Source organism: Lindgomyces ingoldianus, assembly GCF_010093535.1.
Source record: "Lindgomyces ingoldianus strain ATCC 200398 unplaced genomic scaffold BDR25scaffold_29, whole genome shotgun sequence".
NCBI lineage: Eukaryota > Fungi > Ascomycota > Dothideomycetes > Pleosporales > Lindgomycetaceae > Lindgomyces > Lindgomyces ingoldianus.
Genome location: NW_022985190.1, coordinates 887543 through 914362, shown reverse-complemented (window position 1 = coordinate 914362; position 26820 = coordinate 887543). Strand labels below are relative to the sequence as shown.

The 26820-nt window shown below is 42.0% G+C and overlaps 5 protein-coding genes across 5 annotated transcripts; 4 read left to right on the top strand and 1 right to left on the bottom strand.

Moving 5' to 3' along the window:
• Nucleotides 1-6396: 6396 nt before the first annotated feature.
• Nucleotides 6397-7194, bottom strand: BDR25DRAFT_358693 (uncharacterized protein; the record flags this gene model as incomplete). Its single annotated transcript, XM_033695988.1, has 6 exons — nucleotides 6397-6451; nucleotides 6602-6703; nucleotides 6746-6826; nucleotides 6897-6934; nucleotides 6998-7020; nucleotides 7074-7194. The coding sequence occupies 6 exons, from the start codon at nucleotides 7192-7194 to the stop codon at nucleotides 6397-6399; spliced, it is 420 nt and encodes a 139-aa protein (XP_033544434.1).
• On the top strand, nucleotides 6994-11913 carry BDR25DRAFT_267130 (vacuolar protein sorting/targeting protein 10). Its single transcript, XM_033687034.1, has 4 exons — nucleotides 6994-7697; nucleotides 7752-7942; nucleotides 7991-11143; nucleotides 11204-11913. Exons 1-4 carry the CDS (start codon nucleotides 7242-7244, stop codon nucleotides 11802-11804), a joined length of 4401 nt encoding a protein of 1466 aa, XP_033544433.1. The 5' UTR covers nucleotides 6994-7241; the 3' UTR covers nucleotides 11805-11913.
• Nucleotides 11914-17011: 5098 nt separating this feature from the next.
• BDR25DRAFT_64072 (subtilisin-like protein) lies at nucleotides 17012-18977 on the top strand. The gene is made up of 2 exons (XM_033698861.1): nucleotides 17012-17056; nucleotides 17312-18977. The coding sequence occupies exon 2, from the start codon at nucleotides 17439-17441 to the stop codon at nucleotides 18864-18866; it is 1428 nt and encodes a 475-aa protein (XP_033544432.1). The 5' UTR covers nucleotides 17012-17056; nucleotides 17312-17438; the 3' UTR covers nucleotides 18867-18977.
• Nucleotides 18978-21604: 2627 nt separating this feature from the next.
• On the top strand, nucleotides 21605-23264 carry BDR25DRAFT_292104 (dTDP-D-glucose 4,6-dehydratase). Its single transcript, XM_033688635.1, has 4 exons — nucleotides 21605-21762; nucleotides 21818-21962; nucleotides 22028-22563; nucleotides 22612-23264. The coding sequence occupies exons 1-4, from the start codon at nucleotides 21708-21710 to the stop codon at nucleotides 23193-23195; spliced, it is 1320 nt and encodes a 439-aa protein (XP_033544431.1). The 5' UTR covers nucleotides 21605-21707; the 3' UTR covers nucleotides 23196-23264.
• A 335-nt stretch (nucleotides 23265-23599) lies between these two features.
• On the top strand, nucleotides 23600-25861 carry BDR25DRAFT_305603 (uncharacterized protein). The gene is made up of 8 exons (XM_033690440.1): nucleotides 23600-23738; nucleotides 23797-24186; nucleotides 24252-24464; nucleotides 24512-24783; nucleotides 24848-24895; nucleotides 24945-25127; nucleotides 25181-25204; nucleotides 25299-25861. Exons 2-8 carry the CDS (start codon nucleotides 23817-23819, stop codon nucleotides 25461-25463), a joined length of 1275 nt encoding a protein of 424 aa, XP_033544430.1. The 5' UTR covers nucleotides 23600-23738; nucleotides 23797-23816; the 3' UTR covers nucleotides 25464-25861.
• Nucleotides 25862-26820: the final 959 nt, after the last annotated feature.

Sequence of the window (26820 nt, the reverse complement as noted above, 5' to 3'; positions counted from 1 at the left end):
AAGTTATTTTACTTCTTTAAAGAAAGTATATAAGCGCTAAGCTAAAAACTTTATATATAACTAAATTACTTATATTATAAAAATAAAATTTCTACTATGCTTTAAAGTAGCTTATAATGCTATAATTACTTTTAGTAATATCTAAAAAAAGTTTAAAGCGCTAGATTAGTTTCTTTTAACTTATAATAAGTTATAATAGGCTTTAATATAAAATTACACACTTTATTTCTACTACTACTTATATATAATAAGCCCTAGTAGTTATAAACCTTAAGTAATACTTTAGAACTTAGGTTATAATTAATACTTATAAAAATAAAAATTTAAAAGCATATAAATAGTTTACTAACTTTTATAGTTAAAGTGTTTAAAAAAGTTTTAAAAAGGCTAGTAATAATTACACATAAGCTAGTGTTAGTGTAATAAAAAATTACTAAGCTTTAAAAAGCTAATAAGGCTACTACATAATATAAATTATATAAAAAAAGTAAATGAAGGTAAAAAAGACCTTAATAATTTAAAAAGGCTTACACTTAATAGCTTTAAAAAAGTTTAAAGCGTATAATAATAAAAAAAGGCAAAGAAGTAAGTGTAAGCTAAAGTAAGTAAGCTATTCTAAAGGCGCTATAAATAGTGTAATTAGACTAGGCATAATACGCAAACATATAAGCAAGAAGTAAAAGTAGTTTCTAAATAATATTCTAGGCTATATGTGAAGCTATGTGGAGCACCAAAGACATGAGGAACTAGATTGAATTCATTGCTAGAGGAGTCCTTTGCAGGAGTCTATATATATGCGAAATAAGTGGGTGAGTCGTGGCAACAGACTGTGCTGAGATGCATACGACTATGGTGCCGACGCATGATCATCGTGTGACGACACATCCGACTATCGTGCGACTACGATGACGACGCATCCGAGTGTCACCACTGCAAACACTATACTATACTATATAGTGCTAGAGCGGGTTGTTATAGGCTATAATAGAGTTTGTTAGGGTAGAGTCTTAGCAAAAGTAAGCAACTTAGGTGTGTAAGCAACTTGCCTGTGAAGTACGTTAGTTTATTACTTCTTTATTTAAAGTTAGAATTTAGCTAGTACTAGCTAATAAGGCGCTAGTTATTTTTAAGTTAGTAGAGGTTATGTAAGAATTTATACTTTGTTAGAGGGTAGTAATTAATGTTATAATTTTTACTTTAGAGAAATAGTGTTTAAAGAACTCTAGGCCTAGAAAGGAGATTAGGAATGTAAAGAGGAGAGAACTTAGTCTTAGACAGGTGTACAGTCTGTTAAGGCGTAGCTACTAGAACTAGAGGTGCAGCTAACTGTAGTTTGCCCTTTAACAGTAGTATAAGGTGCTTAGGTTAAACAATTCCTAGATAGGAACAAGAGAGAAGGTATATATAGTGTAAGATATATAATAAGATTACTTCTTATTAAAAAGTAGTAACGTACCTAACAGGTTAGCCGGCTACTTTTGCCAAGCCCCTACTAAAACCACCCTATTCTCTTACAAAACAGCCTACTTTAGCCCTATATAAAGTAATATAACATAAGATATTATTTAAAGTCTACTTCTACTACTTACTTACATGTATGTAAGTTATGCCTAGTCTAATTACACTGCTTATATTGCCTTTAACTTAGCTTACTTTCTTTAGCGCGCACTTATGTCTTTAGCTTCTTTCTATTACTACACGCTCTAAACTCCTTTAGAGCAGTTAGATAAGCCTTATTCTTAACTATTAAAGTCTTTTCTGCCTAAATCTGCTTTTTTTTATGTAATTTATATTATGTAGTAGCTTTATTTACTACTTAAAGCTCTATAATCTTATAGCTTACTTTATTATATTAATGCTTTAAATAACTATTGTCTACTTTTTATTACTTTACTATATTACCTTTAGCTGTCTTTATCTTTTTAAAGCTATAATAACTACTTTAGTTAATATCTAGCTTATTATAAAGCCTAACTTATTAAAGTTATACTTATTTTTATCTTAAATACTATACTTAGCTTTTATGTTAGCTACTAGGTAAAACTAGCTTTAGATAACCTTTAGATTCTTATAAAGCACTTTTTTATAATTATACTTATAATTAAACTTTATTATAAACTTAGAGCAGTGCTTAACCTACATACTAGGCTAGTTTAAGCTAACCTAGCCTAGATTACGCTCTATAGGCAAGGAATTAGCTATATTAGCTATAGCTATAAGCCTAAAGAAAAATCTGCGTGTAATAAGCTTAAGTATATACTTAATAACTACTTTTTTTTAAGCTTAGTTAGATTTCTTAATTTAAGCTAGCATTCTGCTTATAAAGGCTGTCTAGCGCGTTAATTGCTTAGTGTTGTGTAAAAAATATTATAGATAGCTATAGCATATTATAAAAAAAGTTTTAAGTCTTATTTAAAAGCTTAAAGAGTAAGCTATATTTAACATTCTTTAGAAGATTTAATCTAGTGTTGTTGTTAAGGCATTATGTAGATAGGTAGAGTTTAGTAGGGGCTTGGCAAAAGTAGCCAGCTAACCTGTGTGGCCGGCCAACCTGTTAGGTACGTTAATGCTACTTAGTCTATATAAATTATAAACTAAACTTTAATTACAGCTTCTAAATAAAGTTAGAATCTTAAACTATATACATAGAGTTGCACGTAATTCTAAACCTGTTGTTTTATTGCGCGCACTGCATGTAATGCATGCACGCTGGGCCTTCTTACTAGATGATGCATTCCGCCGCGCACTAGTCCAGTAGCTTGGTCCATTCCTCGTCCGACAGGTCACGTGACTTGTTGGGCAGGGAATTAAGGACTTTCCATCCTTGATCGTTCAAACAGTGGGGCACAGCTGACTAGTTGCTTACAGCCTAATTGTAGATTGTAACAGCAGGGCAGAGGCAGAGCTAGGTTAAGTTAGAGTTAGAGCTAATAAAAGGACCCTTTAGATAAGTTCTAGGTGTAACAGCACAGGCAAGACAATGGGTCCGAATGTGGTAGGAATCCACTTCAAGGTATATAGGAGTGCGTGGGTACTTAATAACCTAGGAATTCTATTAACACCTATAGGTCTTGTACAAAGAATATTAGAAAACTACTAACCTAGCTACAGAGAAGAGGTGCAACTAAATGCATAGGGGAATAGAGGTAACAGCAGAGGGTAGAGCAGAGTTAGGGCTAGGTTAAGTTAGGGTTAGAGCTAATACAGAGACCCTTTAGATAGGTTCTAGGCAACCTAAAATAAAATAAGAATTATTACACTACCTTATTCTCTATAAACTAATAGTTCTTATTAGTGTAAAAAGTATTACTATTATGTTCTTTAAACTAAAACTAGTCTAATTTAACTAAGTGTTCTTGCTCTAAAATATTTCTTTATAATGCTAGCAGTCTTCTCTAAACTAAATGCTATGTGTGTAGTTATTAATTATTAAAGTAGTAAAAGTAATTTATTAATTAAAAATAATTTAAATAAAATAACTATGTCTTTTCTATAAGTTCTTCTTTCTAGATTATACACTATTAAGTAGGCTACTATAGCTTTAAAGAAGTTTACCTAGGTATGTTTAAAACTATAGTTTAGTACTTATAGGCTAGAAGAAAGCTTTTTTTATAGGTAAAAGAACTAATCTAACTAAAATACTATTCTTTTAATAGCTGCACTAATAAAGCGTACTTTAAATATAAAAAACACCTTTTTTATTTATTTTAAAAGTTTAAAATACCTATTACACTATTGCTTTTTTTTAACTAGTAATAAAATAAGCTTATAAAAGCTTTATTATATCCTCTATATTTTTAAACTAAAACTAGTCTAATTTAGCTAGGTATTCTAGCTCTAGATAATCCTTTGCAAAACTAGCTATGTGTCTCTATATTAACAATATGTGTGCGCGCTTACTTTAATAGTAATTTAAATTAATGTTAAGTTTATCTATAATAAAAGCTTACTATTATTTAAACATAAGTTTTTTACTATTTATAAAAATCTTAATTTTAAGTGTGTATTTAGTAAAGTAAATTTACTAAGTTTAAAAAGTGCCTTAAAAGTCTCTTATACTTAAAGTAGTAAGAGTAGTATAAAGTGTTATTAAAAGTAATTTAGTAGTTAGTGTTGCGTTTGCCAAAAGGTCAACCTCCCAGCTAGCACAGCAGAAGGATATATGTAGACGGATAGCTGTACGCGACACACCCCCCAGCTTAAACTGTGGAACAAGAGAGGTGAAACATGTTAAAACAACCTTAACACACCCTTCCTCTTTAGCCTGAGCAACAGAACTTAGAGACAGATCTAAATACAAGGTAGCCTCTGTAATAGGCGCACTGCCTAAATGCTCTTTGCTGGGCGTGGGAATTGAACACGCAGTGCTCTAGGATAATGCGATCCTATTAGTGGAGCAGGGGTGCGCAAATTTTTAAGCGCTAACCATCTACACTACGCCGCGAACCAGGCTTATAACTGTTGCGTTTGCTAAAAGGTCAACCTCCCAGCTAGCACAGCAGAAGGATATATGTAGACGGATAGCTGTACGCGACAGTTAGTAAAAGTTAACTAGTAGTTTTTAGCTAAATTAGCTACTTAAGCTATACTTATAATTAAGTAATTTAATTATTAATAAATATACTACTAAAAGTTAACTTTAAGTTAGGTAAAAGTATAGCTGTAAGTGCTATAAAAGTAAGTTTAGCTATTAAGATAAATTATTAATTAACTTTAAAGAGCTTACTTTAGCTAAAGTGTATTTTAATTCTAAAATTAAAAAGTAGTTAGTTAGATATTAGTAGTTAGTTTTAATTCTAATAAGTTATTAGTAGTTTTTAAGTTTTTACTTTAGCATTCTTTTTATAACTTTTCTAAAAGTAACTTTAATTAACGTACCTAACAGGTTAGCCAGCTACACAGGTTAGCTAGCTACTTTTGCTAAGCCCCTACTAAACTCTACCTATCTATATAATGCCTTAACAACAACACTAGATTAAATTTTCTAAAGAATGTTAGATATAGCTTACTCTTTAGGCTTTTAAATAAGACTTAAAACTTTTCTTATAACACGCTATAGCTATCTATAATGTCTCTTACACAACACTAAGCAATTAACGCGCTAGACAGCCTTTATAAGCAGAATGCTAGCCTAAATTAAGGAATCTAACTAAGCTTAAAAAAAAGTTGTTGTTAAGTACATACTTAAGCTTATTACACACAGATTTCTCTTTTAGCTTACAGCTATAGCTAATATAGCTAATTCCTTGCCTACAAAGTGTAGTCTAGGCTAGGTTAGCTTAAACTAGCCTAGTATGTAGGTTAAGCACTGCTTTAAGTTTATAATAAAATTTAATTATAAGTATAATTATAAAAAAGCACTTTATAAGAATCTAAAAGTTATCTAGGGCTAGTTTTGCCTAGTAGCTAACATAAAAGCTAAGTATAGTATCTAAAATAAAGATAAGTATAACTTTAATAAGTTAAGCTTTATAATAAGCTAGATATTAACTAGAGCAGTTATTATAGCTTTAAAAAGATAAAGACAGCTAAAAGTAATATAGTAAAGTAATAAAAAGTAAATAACAGTTATCTAGAGCATTAATGTAATAAAGTAGGCTATAAAATTATAAAGCTTTAAGTAGTAAATAAAGCTACTACATAACATAAATTACATAAAAAAAAGCAGATTTAGGTAAAAAAAACTTTAATAGTTAAGAATAAAGCTTATCTAACTGCTTTAAAGAAGTTTAGAGCGTGTAGTAATAAAAGAAAGCTAAAGACATAGGTGTGCACTAAAAAAAGTAAGCTAAGTTAAAGGTAATATAAGTAGTGTAATTAAACTAGGCATAACTTATGTATATATAAGTAAGTAGTAAAAGTAGACTTTAAATAATATCTTATATTATATTACTTTATATAGGGCTAAAGTAGGCTGTTTTGCGAGAGAATAGAGTAGTTTTAGTAGGGGCTTAGCAAAAGTAGCCGGCTAACCTGTGTGGCCGGCCAACCTGTTAGGTACGTTATAAAAAAATAAAAGTTTTTTAAATTTTTATTTATAATAACTAAATAATTTAATGTAATAGTATATAAAAATTATAACTTAAACTAAATTAAACACTTTTTAGAGTTAGACATAGTTAAATAAATAATTAATATAATATTATAATAAGGTTATTACTAGTAAAAGTAAGTTTTCTAATATAATGTAATAGCACAGGCAAGATAATAGGTCTAAATGTAGTAGAAATTTACTTAAAGGCATATAAAAGTGTGTAGGTACTTAATAACCTAGGAATTTTATTAACACCCATAGGCCTTATATAAAGGATATTAGAAAACTACTAAGCTAGCTACAGGGGAGAGGTGCAAATAAATACATAGGGAATAGAGGTAACAGCAGGGGGCAGGGCAGAGTTAGGGCCAGGTCGAGTCAGGGTTGGGGCCGATACGAGGACCCTTCGGATAGCTTCTGGGCGACCCGAGATGGAACGATTCATGAGAATTGTTAGAAGTCTTAGGTATAGCAATATATCTAATATCCTTTCTAACACAACGCGTGCAGAAAATCTCTTTCTATTCGCAAGAGAACTAAAGCTATCTAGTCATCTTATACCTTCACCTCATCCTACTAAACACAGTTTTGATTATGCTCAGACATGGTGTGAATAGCGATGAATAAATGCTTCGTTTTATAGATACGATGAGGTGTTTGCGGCAGTGACTTGTGAACACAGCGAATGCTTATGCTTTCCATTCTTGCGACTTGTTCTTAGCGGAAGCGAAAGAGAGTTGTTTTGTGACGGGATGAAGGTGTGAAGGTGAAATGTTTGGTGTGTTATGAAGTCTAGTTTATTTTAAGATCAAGCGACGACAAGGCGCGGGCAGTTTAAGCGGGGCGAGGGCCCATGAGGCACCTTGATGGCAACTTTTGCGACCCCTTTACATCGTAGGCCTTGTGAATTCAACCCTCGCATGCTTCTAAATAACTTTTGCTGTCCTGAATTTGTCTTGAAACATTTTCGCGCTCTATTATTGTGCCTGGACGTTCGTAAAGTGCCACTTCTCTCCTACCAGCAAGGGCCCCTAAAAACGGTGCGTAGCGGTGCGGCGCGTCTGCTGTTTCGTGACTGCCAAGACTGCTTTGGGGCCGTTGCCTTCAGCTTCGAGGCTGTGGACGACGAAGCAGCCAGCTGTCAACACCATCATCTCCATCGTCCACCCTTCCATCCCCTACTCCCGTCCCCTCCCCTCTATGCATCATGAGATACCTTAAGGGCATACTGCTGCCCGCCTTGCTGGTATTGGCATCGTTCGCCTCGGCCAAGAAGGACGCACCTCTCATCGAAACCACGCCTTTTGATCGCGAGCTCATTAGCCTCTTGTATTTTGATGATTCCGAGGTCATCCTGTCCTTCGAATTCGACACTGGTCGAATATGGCGGTCTAAAGACTCTGGGAAGAAATGGGAACAGAACAAGGACATCCAGACGCTCGGCATCCTTAAAAATCCCTTCAACAACAAGGTTGCCATAGCCGTTGGCCAAACGAAACACTATATTACATACGACCAGGGCGAGAGCTGGAATGAGTTCGACACAGAGTTTCCTCCGTCTATGTTCGGGTCTGGGACACCTGTTAGTTGGCACCGAGACGATTCTAAGAAGATTCTCTTCAGCACGTTGGAGGACTGCATAACTGCACCGTGCCTTGGAAGGGTCAGAATAAATATCCCCTATCATTCGCGAACCTGAAACTAATGCTGTCGGTAGACGTTCTACACAGAAGATGGCTTCAAGTCAAAACCGAAACTCCTTCGCAGCGATCGCAAAATGTGCATGTGGGCTAGAAGTTCGGATCGATTCCTCCTGGAAAGCGACAAGCACCAGAACCGCATACTGTGCATAACGAAGGGTAAATACTCCGACAGGCCTAAAGATTTTAGGCTTCTGATGTCTGATAAGTGAGTCTGGCCACTGCGCAGCTTGTGTACACGTGTTGACAAAAGTAGTTATTTCAAGGACGGCGACGAAAAGGAGCCTGTAATGTCATCTGGCCGGACTGTCTCTGGAATGGCGAACATGGCATCCGTCAAAGGCTACCTAGTAGCTGCCGCCAAATCTGATCACTCTAGAGAACTTGCCCTTTATGTCACGGATGATACTGAGATATGGCATCGAGCTGAATTTGGAGAGGGAAAGATAGAGGAAGACGCTTATACCATTCTTGAGTCAACAAACTATAGTATTCAGGTTGACGTGGTGACCCAGAGGCTAGCCTACGTTGGTTCTCTATACACCAGCAACTCCAACGGAACATATTTCACAAAGAACATTGATCACACCAACCGCAGCCCGGATGGATACGTCGACTTTGAGAAAGTAGCCAATATTCAGGGTATTGTTCTGGTCAACGTCGTTGACAATGCGGACGAGCTGGCAACGGGAGCACGCAAGAAAATCAAGTCGAAAATCAGCTTTGATGATGGGAGAACGTTCGAGTCTCTCAAGGCTGGAGACGACGAGATTCATTTGCACTCGGTTACCGACCTCTCAAACAGTGGGAGAGTGTTTTCTAGCCCCGCTCCAGGTATTGTTATGGGAATTGGCAATACCGGAGACTTTCTGGGTCAATATACTGATGGCGATCTCTATGTCTCGGACGACGCAGGGCTGACTTGGACCCTAGCTTTGCAAGAAGCGCACAAGTACGAATTTGGTGATCAAGGGTCCGTCTTGGTAGCCGTGTTCGATGAAGGGGAGACAGACGAGATTCAATATTCACTCTCTCACGGTCAACCGAAGTCGTGGAAACCGATCAAACTCAATTTTAAATTTCGGGCTCGTGAGCTCACTACTGTCCCAGATTCAACCAGTCTCAAATTTGTCCTCTACGGCACGAGGAGCAAGAAGGGCGGAGGCAGAGAATATGTTATAGTTCATCTGGACTTTGCAGAGCTTCACGAGAGTGAATGCAAGGACAGCGACTTCGAGCCATGGGAAGCCCGCAATGGGGAATGCATTATGGGCCAGAAGCAAGTCTTCCGTCGACGGAAACGGGATGCCGAGTGTTTCATCAATGAAGAGTTCAAGGATCCCGTTCCAGTTCCCGAGCCCTGCGAATGCGACGCAGTCAAAGATTTTGAATGCGACTTCAATTTTACACCAAGCGGCACGGGTAACGATAAAGAGTGCACACCCTCCGGAGCGTTGACTCTCCCCAAAGGAGCGTGCGAAGGCGACGCAAAGACCTATAAGGGGCCTTCTGGTTGGAGGAAGATTCCAGGAAACCAATGCAAAGGCGGCAAGACTGATAAACTCGATGATATCGAACGGGATTGCGACGAGTGGAAGAAGAAACCGCAAAGCAATAAGATCACTACCAAATTCACGAGCTTCAAAGGCTCCAAATTCCTTGAATATTATTATCTCGAGCGCGGTACCCGGAGCCAGGATCATGACGAGACCGTAGTCATGCTCACGGACCAGCGTGAAGCATGGATTACGCACAACCACGGCAAGGAATGGACCAAAGCAGTTAAGGATGACGTTGTAGCGATCTACCCTCACCAGTATAACAACGACCGAGTGTATTTTCTCACTGGTTCCAAGAAAGTTTGGTATTCAGTTGACCGTGGCATGAGGGACAGCATTCATTCATTCAACGCGCCGACCATGCCCAACACTGAGACCCTTCAGATCATGCAATTTCACCCCCACGAATCTGATTGGATAATCTGGATCGGGGGTGAACATTGCAAGAAAGTTAACGACCCGGAATGCCATACCCTCGCGTCTGTTTCTCGCAAAAATGGCCTGGATTGGGAAAATCTTATGCCCTTTGTCAAGAAATGTGCTTTCGTTTGGAGGGAGGAAGGACGTGCAGAAAAGCAGGAGCTGATCTTCTGCGAGCAACATACCAAGGAAGAGATGGGTGCACCACTTGAACTCCTCTCAAGTGATGACTGGTTCAAGACCAAGGAAGTCAAGTTCAAGTCTGTGGTAGAGTTCGCAACGATGTCCGAATTCATTATAGTTGCAACTAAGGGAGGTGAAGATGGCAAGTCGTTGAAGGTTGACGCCAGCTTGGATGGCTCCACCTTTGCCGATGCAAAATTTCCGCCAAAGTTCAATGTCGATCATCAAACTGCGTATACGGTTTTGGATAGTTCAACCCATTCGATATTCCTTCACGTTACCGTCAATCCTCGCCGAGACCAAGAGTACGGCTCTATCATCAAGAGTAACAGCAATGGAACGTCATACGTGCTTAGTCTTAACGCAGTCAATAGGAACACTAAAGGTTATGTCGACTTTGAGAAGATGCAGGGCATTGAGGGTGTGGCTCTGGCCAATGTTGTGGCAAACCAGGAGGAGGTGGATGGTGGAGCCAAGAAGAAGAAGAAGACTGTGATCACTCACAACGACGGCGCAGACTGGATCTCACTCAAAGCCCCTGAAATAGACTCCTTGAACAATGAGTACAGTTGCGACGTTACGGAGACGAAGAAGTGCTCTTTGCATCTCCATGGCTATACTGAGCGCGGCGACCCGAGGGAAACTTTCTCATCTCCGACCGCCGTGGGGATAATGATGGGAGTTGGGAATGTTGGCGAACATCTTGATACAATCGGCGAGGCATCCACCTTCATTACCACAGACGCAGGCATTACATGGAAAGAGGCAAAAAAGGGAACGTATGTGTGGGAATTCGGCGACCAAGGCTCAGTCATTGTCCTTGTCCGAAGAGGGGAAGACACAAACCATCTCTTTTACTCCGTTGACCTTGGTGAGTGGAAAAGATTCGATTTCGCCGATAGACGTATTCGGGTTGACGCCATCACCACGGTTCCGAGCGATACGTCTCTCAACTTTCTCATCTGGGGTAAAGATGGAAAAGAGCTAGTCACCATCAATGTGGACTTCTCTGATCTTAAGGAATTCAAAGAACAGTGCAAATTAGACGAGGAGAACCCCACGGCCGGTGATTACGAGCTTTGGACCCCACAGCACCCAATTCTAGATGACCAACAGCAATGTCTGTTTGGGCACGTTGCTGAGTATCACCGCAAGAAACGTGATTCAAAATGCTTCAACGGAATGAAGATTGATCATTTGCACGAAATCAAGGAGAACTGTTCCTGCACTCGACGCGATTTCGAGTGGTAAGTCACTTCCAGCAGCTGTTGCAACCATAGCGCGTTCGCAAACTAACTCTAGCACAGCGACTTCAATTTCGAACGCCTCCCTGGCGGAGAATGCAAACGCATCGAAGGACTGGAACTCCCCGATGCGCAAGCAGTCTGCAAAAATAAAGGCGTTAAAGAATACTGGGAAATCACTGGCTACCGCAAGATCCCCATTTCAACGTGCGTGGGCGGCAAAGAAATGGAACACACATCCAGAAACCACCCATGTCCTGGCTACGAAGACGAATTCCAAAAGAAACATGGTATCACCGGCTTCGGACTTTCCATGGCTATCGTCATTCCCTTCATCACGGCTGGTGGCATCGGGTACTACATTTGGCGCAACTGGGATGGGAAGTTTGGTCGCATTAGATTAGGCGATAACGTCCCATCGCTTGATAGCGAAAGTCCTTGGGTTAGCTGGCCGGTGGCGGCGATCTCGGGGCTCGTGGCTGTAGTGGCGGCGGTGCCGTTGTTGATCGGGAGTCTGTGGAAGATGGTGAGTTCAAGATTCGGAGGATATGGTGGACGAACATATACAAGTAGGAGTTCATTTGCGAGAGGGAGAGGGGACTATGCAGTTGTGGATCCTGATGAAGGGGAGCTTTTGGGGGAGGATAGCGACGAGGATGTGTAGTGGAGTATCGTGTAATTTTGAGCGCTAGGCACAAGGGGTTGGTATTCGTTCACTAGTTTGGGTCTACAAAGTAGTCTAGATTTTTTTTTTTTTTTTTTTTTTTTTTTTTACAATGAGATGCATTTTCGCGAGTACTGGTAAAAGGTAACAGAACCCAAGGAGAAAGAGATAGGCCTACTACTGACAGACTTCTAGACAAGACAAATTGAATTCGCTGATGTCAAGAGGTAGCGCTCTCTCCTTTCTTGGATGGATCTATATAGATTGTGATAGTAGGAGATAGGTTGAAAGTTCTTTGTATGAGTTTCTGTTTATACATGTGCCTGTACGGGAATACCAGTTGAGATCGAGAGTACGTTTGTTTTACTGTGATCTAGAACGATATGATATAAATACTGACTGTCCAAAAGTGAAATCATTGTAGGGTATTAACGTCATCGTTCGAGCAAGTCCAAATCCCGCGTATATCCAAACAAATCTGCCAGCTTGCCAGCTGCGTGTTGTCGTATCCCTGCAAGGCTATTGGCGGGTGGAATCAGAAAGAAGATAATGAAGGATTGTTTCTAGTCGCGATCTCGAGACGTCAGGCGGCTAGAATCGAGATTGAGGGATGCGCAAAGCAACCAAGCAGTTGGAGATCTTGGCGAAGGATGCTCCATTGGATCGCTGTGTGGCGTAACGGACGGAGCATAGGGTTGACATAAGATCCAGGCAGGCTGTATATAAGCATTTTGAAAAAAGTGATACTAAATGTATTATAATTTTAGCGGTTTTTATAAGTTAGTTAAGTCCTTTATTAATAAAGCTAAGTAGGCTATTCTACTAACTTACTAACTAAGTCTTAATAAAGTTATTCTAAGAAGCTAACTTTACTATAGTATGTAGTGTTCTAGGCTGCTATGTGATGACTAGCGCGTTCTTCACTATTGTTGCATAATGCTAGGTAATAGAATAGGTTGGCTGTATTACACATAGAATACTAAGGTGAGGAGGTAGTTAGAGGCCAGCGCGGTCTTAAATATAAAGATAGGATAGTAGATAGCACAGATAGCACTGAGAGCAAGGTTTCGGAGAAAGATAGGAGTGTATTGTAAGAGAGACGAATCGCTGCCAAGCCTCGCTTGTTAGGATTCATGCCTATATACGAATCACGGGTCATGTGACCTCTAAACAGGTCGAGTGAGGCTATACTAGCCCGTTCTAGAACATCCGGCCTTACATTAAATAGCTAGCTAGCTCTAGAAGAACCCATCTTCGAATCCACGCTAGTCTATGTACAGTCGCCTACTAAAAGTCATTAGCCACTCAACAATCTAAGCTCTGTAGAGGTATAGCTAGCTTATTTAAAAAAGAGGTTACTTAGCTAATTGCTACCTAAATTAAAAGATTTTTGTTTCTATAAAAAGCTTATATTAAGTTCTATCCTCTAGTGTTATAGTTAAGTAATAGTAAGTTAACTTACCTTTTGTAACGATTCTCGTTCTATCTCGGGTCGCCCGGAACCCATCCGAAGGGTCCCCGTATCGGCTCCGACCCTGGCTCGACCCTGACTCGACCTGGCCCCGACTCTGCCCTGCCCCCTGCTGTTACCCCTATTCCCTCATGTATTTAGTCGCACCTCGCCCCGTAGCTAGCTCGGTAGTTTTCTGATATCCTACGTACAAGGCCTATAGGTGTCATTGGTATTCCCAGGTCTCTGAGTCCCCACGCACTCCCATATGCCTCTGAGTGGATTCATACCGCATTCGGACCCATTGTCTTGCCTGCGCCGTTACACCTTTGTTTTAGATAACTTTCTTTATACGCTTTAACTAGCTTAGAATACATTTTCTATAATTAGCTAGTGCAATTTTTACCTATTTCTCTGTAAGAATATCTACTATTTGCTTGTAAGTAGGAATATATTTTTATTACTTGAAAATGCAAAGCTTTATAATCTACTAACGTACTTTACAAGCAAGTTGCTTACACACCTAAGGTACTTACTTTTACTAAAACTCTACTAAACTACCTTTTCTACACTAATGCATTTCTAATAACACTACTTTAATATGCTAAAAAAAATATTAAATATAGCTTTTACTTTAAGCTTTTAAATAAAATGTAACACTTTTAAAGTAATATACTATAGCTATATATAAAGTTTTTTAAAAAAAATTAATAACTAACATACTAAATAACCTTTATAAGCTAATTCTATAGCTAACTTATAAAGGCTAGATAATAATAAAAAGCAGATAATTATTAAGCATATACTTAAGCTATATATATAAGGATTTCCCTCTTAGCTAGTAACTATAGCTAATATAGCTAATTCTTTCCACGCTAAGAATAATTTAAGTTATATTAGCATAAACTAGCCTAGTATGTTTATAAAGTGTTATTTAAAGCTTAAAGTAAAGTTTTAAATATAAGTGTAGTTAGTAAATATCTAGTCTATTGTAACAGCGTGTACTGCGTCACATGCTCTACAGCTTTAGCTCCCTTGCTTACGTAACAAGTAGCGCCTTAACAGGGGGCACACATGTATATCTTAAACTTGTAGAGTAGCTTCTCTACTCCTTAGTTTAATCTAGTTAGGTTACACTACCTCTTACTTGTAGCTTAAGCATGCTAATTGTAACACCTATTATAAAGCCTATTTTATTAAAGTTATATATATTGTTATCTTAGATGCTATACTTAGCTTTTATATTCTCTATAAGGCTAAACTAGACTTAAATTACTTAAAAATTCTTATAAAAAGCTTTTTTATAGTTATACTTATGCTTAAACTTTACTTTAAGCTTTAAATAACACTTTATAAGCACACTAGGCTACTTTATGCTAATATAGCCTAGATTATGCTTAGCGTGTAAAGAATTAGCTATATTAGCTATAGTTTCTAGCTAAGAAGAAAATCCTTACATATACAGCTTAAGTATATGCTTAATAATTATCTGCTTTTTATTATTATCTAGCCTTTATAAGTTAGCTATAAAATTAGCTTATAAAAGTTATTTAGTGTGTTTATTATTTATTATTTTTTAAAAACTGTATATATAGCTGTAGTATATTACTTTAAAAGTGTTACATTTTATTTAAAAGCTAAAAGTATAAGCTATACCTAACATTTTTTTAGCACATTTAAGTAGTATTATTAGAAATATATTAGTGTAAAAAGAGTAGTTTAGTAGAGTCTTAGTAAAAGTAAGTAACTTAGGTGTGTAAGTAACTTACTTATAGTGTATGTTAGTTTAACTTTAAATTTAGTCAATTATTGCGCATAGAATAGTATATATACCTGTCGCACGTAAGCGCCATCTTAGCCTTACATTATCCCCCTTCTTAGCAGACGCATGTCCCAGGCGTCACATGACCTACCCGCAGCTTAGAGGCGCCATGCGCATGACTTAGTTACTGGCCAGAGGCTAACCACCTGCAGCCTAGAGGCGCAGGATAGATAACAACGCTTAGTAGCCTACGCTAGCTAAGCTATATACACTAGACCTTCTAGCAGCAACAATGTGGCACTAGAAAAGGCTGCCTTATGTTTTAGTCTAAAAACTAGCTAAGCTAACTAAGGTAGAGATTATACAACAGTCCTTTCTATATGTCTTACTAGAGACGTGTAAGGACAGAGCTCTGTACCACTGCGCTAATACAACTAAAAAGGTGTAAATAATTAACCAACAGTTAATTATTGCGTGCAGAATAGTATATATACCTGTCGCACGTAAGCGCCATCTCGGCCTTACAAGACGTTGGATGTCTGATTCTGATTGCGATGTTTCTACTTGAGTCCTAATGTTAGAAATACAGTTTAAATGGATCAGTGTCTATGCTTCTTTATGCACTCGCATATTTGTCCTCCATTGCTGTTGGTCTTCGTTGCATGTAATTGTGCTTGTGTCATTACGAATGGATACGAAAGGCTTAAATGTCAAGGATTGATATGGAAGGCTCTGAAGGAGCGGGGATGTGATCTCCCCAATTCACCTTTCAGGTAATTTGGGGAGGACCTCGAATGGACTCTTCGGGACACGCTCCTGTCTTATGCGTTCAAAGACATCTCCGATTCACGAGCCCACCGGTCAGGTCCGTGGATGGGGGTGAGCTCGCTTAGAGGCGCCAACTGGGTCTTTACTAGCTACAGCATGTTATCCTCTCTAGGATCTCCGTGAGAGCTCAGAGAGGAGAGGCAATTAATCTCTGCGGTGTCCCTTAATTTAAGGTCCGAAACGGAACCAGTATATTTAGCGCACTTGAGATGTTCGCTCCGTCGTGACATGGCGCCGTTTATCGACATTGTTTGGTTTCCAGATTTGAGGAAACGAGGGAATGAGCGAGAACAAAACGTGTCGTGTAGCGAATGAAATGAGTGGGTGAATGGACGCTGTTTCTGTTTGGCGTCACGCATGATTTTGAATGGCGCAGTCAACATTTTGAGTTACCCCTGGGCGAACGTGCTGACTCCAGTTGAGTGCTATGTTATGCCGCGACTGGGGGAGTTGCGGTTGCTGTCGCAGGCCCTGGCCGTTTCAGATAGGCCCAGCCAGTCAGCGCCGCCCACTCAGGAGCCCGAGGCACGCCATGCGGCTCTCCTGTCCACTGCATTTCCGCCAACCGATCCCCGCCAGTGAATTGCCAGCGTGTGCACGCAAATAATGTTCTTTTTCCTCACCTCCATCAAACCGGAAGTACTCATCAGCGCCATGCCGAGCTCTTATCCACCTCCTGTAAATCCCTGATCGTGCGGCTTAGCTGATGTGCCGATTGCGCTTTGTGCAGCCTGAAGCAGGCCTGCGCTAGGAGCGCGGACTCGGCGAGTGAATGAGGAATGGCTCTCTGCGGGAGGCTTGCAGTGCTGCCAAGCCGTTTCAAATGCGGACGACTCTTCGCTGAGCTTGGTGGTTATGGCTTCGTCTTTGCGTACTCTCGTACATGAGCCACTCCCTCCCGGCCAAGGCGAGCATCCGTCACGGCGACTATACCCTTCCTCACTTCCTGCCTGCTGAACCCTACCCTTCCTTCCTTCCTTCCTTCCTTCTGACATTCATTTACAAAGCTTGCCCTTGGTTAAACATTCGCTCATTCACTGAGCCTCTTCTTTTCACTGACCCCTTTCTCTCCCTAAGGGCCTCGATTCAACCGGCCACCGCATCTTTATTCCTCATCCTATTCCGCCGTGCTGGCACGTCTTGGCCTTTGACGCACAGTATTTCGACGCCCGATACAAGTGTCCGGTTGAACTTCATTGCTTCCGCGTTGATGTGAGTCTGAGACTCTACTATTGTTCATTAGCACGCATTGTGTGCCCAATATACTTCAGCGAAAAAGATTTTGATCAGCACTCCACAATTGCTTCTCACACTGAATTATGTTCATTTGTTCCCTTTCTTTCCATCATTCTCACTTTCTTAAAAGCGAATGTTTCTCCTCTACCCAACGCTCTAAAAGCTTTCCCTTTGGCTCCACAACCTATACTAAGCAAACGTTGCACTGAAAAACGGACTGACGACCCATAGCGCTATATGATCTTCCTTCTCTCGTGACCTACAAGACGGCCAGACCCTCCCTTGTATTTTCTCTCTGACCTCCTGAGGAGCCGGATCTTTTCTCCTCATTATCCTACCTTCTTCCATCTAATCCACTATGAGGACCACTATTGCCTTCGCCGCCGTTTTGGCATCATGGTCCACGGTTATTGCCGCCCCGGCCGCCAAGGGTGAAGGCTTTATCTCCAACAGCCAACCCAGTGCCCACAAGACTGGCGGCAAAGAGTACGTCGTGCTTTTCAACAAGAACGAAACAGTGCCCCCTCAGGCCAAGGAAATCCTCAGCCGCCTCCAGCTTAACGAAGACGATGATGACGTTGTGTACACATTCAACAATTCTGTATTCCAGGGCTTCGTCGCCAAGATGCAAGATCATTGTTTAGACGCCTTGAATGCCATGACTGAAGTCGCTCACATTGAAGAGAAGGCAGATATTCGGTCCTTTACTATTCGATCTAACACGACTTGGGGTTTGCAACGCCTCTCTAACGATGCCGGTGCTAAAGAGGATCGTCTTGGTAACGCACAAACTTTTGGCTACACATATACGTTCGACCCGGCCACCGAAAATCAACTCGCCCAAGGTGTTGATATCTACATCGTTGACACTGGTGTCCTCATTACCCATGAAATGTTCAAGGTCTTCAAACAGCCCAACGCGACCAGCCGCGTTACGCAGGGCTTCTCATTCCAGAAACCATCTACCGATGGTGATGGCCATGGCACACACGTTGCTGGTACGGCAGCTGGACTCTATTATGGCGTAGGCTCCGGCGCCAATATCTACGCTGTCAAGGTCCTCGGCGATACTGGCTCTGGCTCTTCATCCGACACTATTGCCGGCATGAATTGGGTTATAAACATGCACAATAAACGCAAGACGCAACCTGGCTTCGTTGGGTCTGTCATGAGCATGTCATGGGGTCTTGGCGGCATCTCAAGCGTCGTTGACCAAGTCGTTGTAGGTGCCGTGGAAGCAGGTATTCACGTTTCTGTTGCAGCTGGCAACGATGGCAAGGATGCGTGTACCTCAACACCTTCCCATAACGGCGGTGCTAATTCCGCCGTTGTATCTGTCGGATCCGTCAACATTAACAACCAAATTAGCACGTTCTCAAACACAGGATCTTGCGTAGACATCTATGCGCCAGGTGAAGAGATCGTGTCTGCCTGGAGAACCGGCGACAACATCATCAACACCCTCTCTGGCACTTCAATGGCCTGCCCGCACGTTTCGGGCGTCATGGCATACCTGATGGCTCAAGACCCCTCTCTTGGCCAGGATCCGCCTGCTCTAAAGAAGAAGCTGCTTGCTACCGCTCGCCAGGGAAAGATATCCGGAAACGCGCTTCCAGGAGACGTGAAATTGCTGCTGAGCAATGGCGTCGATGGCAAGGTGGCAGCGGAGCCACTACAGAAGCGGACCGTTACTGGAGGCACGGCCTCTTGGGTGGAAGATCTCGTCGACATTGGTCTTAATGAGAGATGGCAGATGCATTCCACAGTGTCCCAGCTGCGATATTAGATCCCTTTGTTCTCCCCGAGAAACCGATGTTAGATGAAGTCGCAAGGAACGAAGATACCCCTTATTTTGCGTGGGATAGATCAAGAGGCATTAGTGATGCCCATTCTTGGATTCGTTTAGTGCCCCAGATGAGAATTTGTTTTTGTACCAAATACGTACGCCCTAATACATTCTAAAAAGCCTGTTCTGGAAAGAGGGATTTGCATAGCGTGGCGTGGCGGTTTACCTTGAAGTTTCTAAAGCGCTTACGTACACTACTTCTTCTTCTTTGCTAGCCTGACGATATATGGTTTGGCGTTTGTTCTCGAAGGAGTATCGAGGGGAAGGTAAAGTGCATACAGGCACGATGCAAAGACCAGCAGAGAGAGAGTGGGGATGGCTACGCAAAACGGTACTTATATATAGGCACCATAATACAGCAAGATCTGAAACTCCGATTAACATGATGCTTTTTCCGTCAATTCAAATTTCCATAACGTTTCCCTCCAGCAACCATCAAGTCTCGCACTGCATGCCAGTGGTTATCTCTCTCCTCTCAACCTTCACCAAATCCCAGACCCTCTCCTAAATCTACCTGCCTCAGGCTCAAACTCAAGATCCTAGTTATGCCTGAGGCTCGAACGACCAGACCCACCCATCCTTCCGGCCGGCCTACACAGCAAGTGGACCCTCCACGCGTTCATCTCAATTCTGCGACATCGTTTCAAATCGTGCTTTCCCCTTCATCAGTCGGCCCCGCTTCTCAGTTCGGAACTACAAGAGTTAGAATTTACCCTGCCTGAAGTTCATGTTATGCGGCGATTCGCACTCCTGGAGCCTGAAGTTTCTGGAGATTGCGGGTTGTCGCGGGTGCATGGTGGGCAGAAACCGGAAAATGGAAGCATGGAAGCGTGCTGAGTGGGGCGGCTGGATCCTGGGGGAGAGGCAGCGATCCAATTGTGCAATGGCACGTGATCGATGAATTAGGAAAGGGCTGGAGGAAAGTTCAGGATAAGGAGTAAGGAGAGGGTAGTAACGGAGGAAATATGAAGTCGTCAATCGAAATAAAGGAGCGCTTGGTCTTTACCAGAAAAAGTAGGTTGTCAGATAAGTATCACGTGACTCTTCCTCCTCCCCTCTCTCTCCTCCTTCTCTACCCTCTCTCTTTCCCAGTGGTCGTAACAATAAACTTTATTATTCTAAGATATCTAGGCTTTAGCTTATATAAATAAAAGAGATAACGTACTTCATGGGCGAGTTGCTCACACACCTGAGTTGCTCACTTTTGCTAAGACCCTACTAAACCACCCTTCCTACACTAATGCATTCCCCACAACACTACTTAGACGCGCTAAAAGAATGTTAGATACAGCTTACGCTCTAAGCTTTTAAATAAAACATAAAACTTTTAAAGAAATGTGCTGTAGCTATGTGCAAAGTCCTATAAAAGATAATAAATAACTATAGCGCTAGACAACCTTTATAAGCTAATTCTACAGCTAAATTATAAAGGCTAGGTAATAAAAAGAAGCAGGTAATTGTTAAGACTATACTTAAGCTATATGCGCAAGGAATTTCCCCTTAGATAGCATTTATAGCTAATATAGCTAATTCTTTGCGCGCTAAGCGTAATCTAGGCTATGTTTGCATAAACTAGCCTAGTACATTTATAAAGCGTTATTTAGAGCTTAAAGTAAAGTTTTAAGCGTAAGTATAGTTAAGAGATATCTAGCTAATTATAAACCCTGTCTTACTAAAGTTGTACATGTTATTATCTTAGATGCTATACTTAGCTTTAATATTCTCTACAAGGCTAAACCTGCCCTAAATTACCTTAGGACTCTTATAGAGGGCTCTCTTATAGTTATACTTACGCTTAAATGTTACTTTAAGCTCTAAATAACGCTTTATAAACATACTAGGCTAGTTTATGCAAACATAGCCTAGATTACGCTTAGCGCGCAAAGAATTAGCTATATTAGCTATAAATGCTATCTAAGGGGAAATTCTTTACGCATATAGCTTAAGTATAGTCTTAACAATTACCTGCTTCTTTTTATTGCCTAGCCTTTATAATTTAGCTGTAGAATTAGCTTGTAAAGGTTGTCTAGTGCTATAGTTATTTATTATTTTTTATAAGACTTTACACATAGCTATAGCACATTTCTTTAAGAGTTTTATGTTTTATTTAAAAGCTTAAAGCGTAAGCTGTATCTAACATTTTTTTAGCGCGTCTAAGTAGTGTTGTGGGGAATGCATTAGTGTAGGAAGGGTGGTTTAGTGGGGTCTTGGCAAAAGTAAGCGACTCGGGTGTGTGAGCAACTCGCCCATGAAGTACGTTATTAAAAAAACTCTAATTTTTTATCCTCTACTTCTAATATCTCTGTAACTATTAATTTTAGAGTTTATTTTTAACACTATTGTTTTTTTAGCTATTATAGTAATATTTATTTTTTAAATTTTACTGTTTTAAATCTATAAGCGTGTTCTTATTATAGTTTATGTTAGTAGGGTTGCTTTAATGTTAGAAATGGACATAATCTAGTGTGTGCGTGCCAGGCAAAACTGTGCGTCAGCTGATGAAATCTTGTGAATGACGACTTCACACCGACGGACGGCGAGCACCCCGAAAGCGAAGGTGGATGATCGGTTAAACTTGCCTTCCAATTCGTCTTTCTTAATTGTCTTGGCCCACGTGTCCAGTGGAAGGGATACTCTTCTAACCCTTAGCGCCGATCTTCATCAATTCACTTCACTTGCAACATCGTAATAAATTGCGCGGGCAGGCTACCATGAGATGCGCACGACACTTCCTTTTCTCACCGCCTTCATGAAATCTCTCCTTCGGTGGTATCTACTGAGATGTCCCCCGTTGAGAGCCCGGAATCTCTCCTCAATGGAGACCGTCATGTTAAACGTTCGCGAACCAGTCACCAACCCTTCGACAGTACCTCGCTGAATTGTTAAGATAGGCAGGAGGAATTCGACGATTCTCAATCCGAGATCTTATGTAACCGCAGACTTATGGAAGCAGGCGCCTGTTCTGAAAGGCAGCACGAAATTCGAACCGCTCCCGAACGTGAGGAATATTCTGGTTACGGGCGGGGCAGGATTCATGTACGTCCTTGAAACCTAATGGTGGAAACGCTTAGTGGCTTCCCCACACTGACCTACTAGCTTAGAGCGTGCTGGTTCGTCCGCCATTTGACGCTCACTTATCCAGACAACTACAACGTCATCTCTTTCGATAAGCTAGATTATTGCGCCACTCTTAATAACACACGAATACTCGACGAATTCCCGAACTTTACCTTCGAGCAAGGAGATATAACTTCGCCGTCGGACGTGAAGAAGTGCTTGCGCAAGCACAAGATCGACACCATCTTCCATTTCGCTGCCCAATCACATGTTGATCTCAGCTTCGGCAACTCCTATCAATTCACCAACACCAACGTATACGGAACACATGTTCTATTAGAGAGAGCGAGGGAACATGGTGTCACTAGATTCATACACATTTCGACTGACGAGGTGTATGGCGATGTACCAATTGGGGCAGCGGACTTGAGCGAGACTAGTTTACTCGCCCCAACAAATCCGTATTCGGCAAGTAAGGCTGCGGCGGAGATGATGGTCAGCGCATATCGGAGTAGTTTCAAGTTGCCGCTTATCACTGTGAGGAGCAACAACGTTTATGGTCCCCACCAATTCCCCGAGAGTATGTTGCGAATGGCTGGCGGGTAGTGCAGCCGCTAATTCTTCGCAGAGATCATACCGAAATTCATCATGCTACTTCAGCGACGAAGCAAGTTACTAGTTCACGGAGACGGATCGCCGACACGTCGTTACGTGTATGCGAGCGATATTGTTGATGCTCTGGACACCATTTTACACAAAGGAGCCATTGGCCAGATCTACAACATCGCATCAAAGGATGAAATCTCAAATACGGATATATGCCATCGATTATTGGAGATTTTTGGAGCGCGCCACAAAACACCCCAAGAATTCCAGAGATGGGTACAACACACAGAAGACAGACCGTTCAATGACCAGCGATACGCTACTAACGGAGCAAAGCTAGCGGCTCTCGGATGGCGACCGAAAACTAGTTTCGAAGAAGGACTAAAAGCAACTGTCGACTGGTATCAGCGGTTTGGGGAGGTATGGTGGGGAGATATTAGCAGAGTGCTTACATCGTTCCCTGTAGTGGAGGGCACTGAGATTTGGACGAAGGAAGAGCATGATGCCCTGCCTTCTGACGAAGAGCTTGGCCCTGAAGAGAATGGTACGGTCTGGACAAAGAAGGCTCTCAGTAGTCTGCAGGCCTCAGGGGGAACTATTGCCTAAGATCCGACAGCATCATTTGTAGCCTTAGCATCCACTTATGTGGAATAACTGGGATACCCAAAATAAAATCCACAGCACTTTGTTACAACGGCTGATTCACTCCGATGTCGAACACTTACTTCATCGTGATTCGTCACCATCGTCTGACAAGCTCACGATGGATGTGAAAAGTGAATTCACGCATTGTGCTTGTAATCCCTTACAAACAGAGCCAGCACCTCGAATAGAGTGATAGTTGTGTACGATAAGAATATTGACGAAATCAATTCATTGCTTCATGGAAATATCAATGCTTTTGCCGCTCACCGCCTCTGGGTTATTTATGGGTGCCAAGATGTGGCGCAAACTCAGCCACACCTTCCACGACCATGCAGCTCGTTGGCGCTTGAAACCTCCAGCGTCCGTACGCTTTTATTCTCAAACACTTTCCAACCCTATAATAGCTCCGTAGCCTCACATTCACTCTGGTCACTTACTACCTCTCCTAGCGATTTGCTTTGCACTTTACAAAGGACCTAAACCGTCATCCAATCGATCGAAAGAGTACGTGCCCAACTACAACTCATCCATTGCTCGTGATACCCCTGCTCACGCCTTGCAGATACACGATACGCATCAACCATGGGTTTCCTCAAGAAGAAAGAGGACGATGACTCCGCTGCCCGCTCCGCGCTCTTCGGCAGTCGCTCCAAGAAGGATAAAGCGCCGCCAGCCTCAAACCCTTACTCTGTTCCTCCCACAGGCGGCGATCCCTACATGAGCCGGGCCTCAAATCCTCCCCCACCGCCATATCAAAGTGGAAATGATGGATTTGATGCGAGAGATAATAAGAGTGCTTCGGTGACGGGCCCGGGACAGCCTTATGGTGGCAGTCGCGTCGGTGCTGGGGGTTACGGCGCTGGAGGAGGCAGTTATGGAGCTGGAGGCGGGTATGGAGCAGATAGGTTTGGCGGTGCAGATCAAGGTCCGAGAAGACCTGGGGGCTATGGCGGTTTGTGTCTTCTTTGGAATTTTTTGCTGCGGGAATCAAGCATTCTGACTAATTTGTCCGTCAAGGTCTCGGCCGTTCAGACTCAAATGACACCGTGTCTATAGATGCTGGCCGCAACGAGCTCTTCGGAAATGCCCCTCAGCGAGTCCAGCAGCGCCAACCACAAAGCGGTGCATATGGGCAGAGCGGAGCATATGGCTCTGGTGCCCGCGGTGCGTATGGGGCCCCTGGGGGGGATCAGGGCGGCTATGGATCGTATGCTGATCGACAGTTGACAGGTATGGTATCCTTGGAAGACTATGAGCAGCTTCTAACACTTCCCCAGCCGAGGAGCAGGAGGAGGAAGATGTCAACGCTACTAAACAGGAGATTCGTTTTCTCAAGCAGCAGGATGTGTCATCTACGAGAAACGCTCTGCGGTTAGCCCAGCAAGCCGAGGAAACAGGACGGGATACACTTGCCAGGTTGGGTGCACAGGGCGAACGTATTCATAATACAGAGAGAAATTTGGATCTGGCTTCTAGTCAGAACAGAATCGCTGAAGAAAAGGCTAGGGAGCTCAAAACTCTCAACAAAAGCATGTTCGCAGTACATGTAGTAAGTTGTTTCCGGCTCTAAGCTGGACCCGTCGTGATAAAAATCAAGGCCTTACAAATTGCAGGGGAACCCTTTCACGTCTACCTCCCGCCGTGAAGCTCGGGACCAACAGGTATGTCAAGTAGTGGATTTGTATTACTTTTACTAACACAACTTCCCAGATCATGGAAACCCACAGGCAAGAACGCGAACAGCGAGATGCTACTCGAAAGCAAGCTTGGGAATCCCAATCCCGGCAACAGGCCTTCCAACAGGGTGTAAAGAGTGCGGGAGGCCCAGGCCAAAAGTCCACGCTCGCTGATCGAGCCAAGTACCAATTTGAGGCTGATTCAGAAGATGATGAGGTAATATCTAACCAATTCTGCAATTTAGTCTACGCATGCTAACATGAGTGTAGATGGAAAATGAGATCGACTCCAATGTGAGTCGCTGCTGTCGCTTGCCCCTATACCTCTTACCCTCTTACCCTTGCGTGGTTTGTTATTGTCACAGACATATGCTAACGTACCCTTAAGTTGGATGCACTTCATGGAGCTGCCAAAAGACTCAATTTACTTGGTCGTGCCATGGGAGAGGAGGTTGACACCCAAAACAAGCATATTGACCGCATTATTGGCAAGACAGACAAAGTCGATGACCAGATTGCCATGAATCGTGCGAGATTAGATAGGATCCACTAGATGCGCTCTCCACGCCTAGCGAACCAGCCCTCTTACGAAATGTTTATTTGGAAGAGAGGGTATGGGCAGTGCATATGGTATGGAACCATTTCTTCGATGGTCAGCTTCAGCTGTTTTCCGTGCGTCTAAAAGTTGACGCTGCTGCAAATGTGTTCGGAATGGTTTGTGAGGACTATCTGCTTTTTGGTGGCATAGAACATGAAAGCTACAAAAAAAATTGTTTAGGAATGTACGCTTCTGCCACTAGATATTATTGTTGAGTAACTTGATCTGGATAATGTTCTATTTTCTCTTAGCAACAGGGATGGGGAATGAATATTCTGCTCTCTATGGATGATCTGAGTTATAATGGAGGCTATGATTGTTGAGGGGCTTTCTAGGGAGGCCTCACTTCTAACTATGCAATACAAGTGTTAGGAGAATGCAAACCTGCCTTCGCTATCAAAACTAGCTAGCTACAGATGTACTAGGGAACAGTCTGCGCACTCTACAGTTACCCACAGAAAGTCTGTAAACAGCACTAAATTGCTCAAAACCTAGCCCTTTATATGTAATGAGGTAGGCGCCCCGCCTGCCAAGCCGATACTATACGACTTTCCCCACTGTACCAAAAGGTACGCACGAGAATAATTAAGCTAAGTATTCTCGCATAGTATAATATATAGGTAATGCTAGGGTAAGCACTAGCACTAGCGGTTGTCTCTAGCCTAGCCTAAACCTCTATGAGCGAGAGAAGGCCACGTGGTTGACCGTGCCGACCTCGTTACATTATACAGAAAGATTTTAGTTGCGAAGTAAAAGCAACAAAGCTGTAGCAACTAACGTGTAACGGCGCAGGCAAGACAATGGGTCCGAATGCGGAGGGAATCCACTCAGAGGCATATGGGAGTGCGTGGGGACTCTGAACCTGGGAATGCCATTGATACCTATAGGCCTTGTACGAAAGGATATCAGAAAACTACCGAGCTAGCTACGGGGCGAGGTGCGACTAAATACATGAGGGAATAGGGGTAACAGCAGGGGGCAGGGCAGAGTCGGGGCCAGGTCGAGTCAGGGTCGAGCCAGGGTCGGAGCCGATACGGGGACCCTTCGGATGGGTTCCGGGCGACCCGAGATGGAACGAGAGTCGTTACATAACGTACACTACAGGTAAGTTAGCTACACACCTAGGTTGCTTACTTTTACTAAGACTACACTAAACTACTCTTTTTACACTAATACATTTCTTATAATACTACTTAAATATATTAAAAGAATATTAAATATAGGTTATTGTAACGGCGCAGGCAAGACAATGGGTCCGAATGCGGTATGAATCCACTCAGAGGCATATGGGAGTGCGTGGGGACTCAGAGAC

What these genes read in the sequence shown, in the direction of transcription:
- BDR25DRAFT_305603 (XM_033690440.1), top strand. Translation starts at nt 23,817, where the DNA reads ATGGGTTTCCTCAAGAAGAAAGAGGACGATGACTCCGCTGCCCGCTCC. An exon ending in CTGATTCAGAAGATGATGAG is followed by an intron (nt 25,128 to 25,180) that starts GTAATATCTAAC and finishes ACATGAGTGTAG; the next exon opens with ATGGAAAATGAGATCGACTC. An exon ending in AAAATGAGATCGACTCCAAT is followed by an intron (nt 25,205 to 25,298) that starts GTGAGTCGCTGC and finishes CGTACCCTTAAG; the next exon opens with TTGGATGCACTTCATGGAGC.
- BDR25DRAFT_292104 (XM_033688635.1), top strand. Translation starts at nt 21,708, where the DNA reads ATGTCCCCCGTTGAGAGCCCGGAATCTCTCCTCAATGGAGACCGTCAT. An exon ending in TGGAGACCGTCATGTTAAAC is followed by an intron (nt 21,763 to 21,817) that starts GTTCGCGAACCA and finishes TTGTTAAGATAG; the next exon opens with GCAGGAGGAATTCGACGATT. An exon ending in TCCCCACCAATTCCCCGAGA is followed by an intron (nt 22,564 to 22,611) that starts GTATGTTGCGAA and finishes AATTCTTCGCAG; the next exon opens with AGATCATACCGAAATTCATC.
- BDR25DRAFT_64072 (XM_033698861.1), top strand. Translation starts at nt 17,439, where the DNA reads ATGAGGACCACTATTGCCTTCGCCGCCGTTTTGGCATCATGGTCCACG.
- BDR25DRAFT_267130 (XM_033687034.1), top strand. Translation starts at nt 7,242, where the DNA reads ATGAGATACCTTAAGGGCATACTGCTGCCCGCCTTGCTGGTATTGGCA. An exon ending in AGGCTTCTGATGTCTGATAA is followed by an intron (nt 7,943 to 7,990) that starts GTGAGTCTGGCC and finishes TGACAAAAGTAG; the next exon opens with TTATTTCAAGGACGGCGACG. An exon ending in ACTCGACGCGATTTCGAGTG is followed by an intron (nt 11,144 to 11,203) that starts GTAAGTCACTTC and finishes ACTCTAGCACAG; the next exon opens with CGACTTCAATTTCGAACGCC.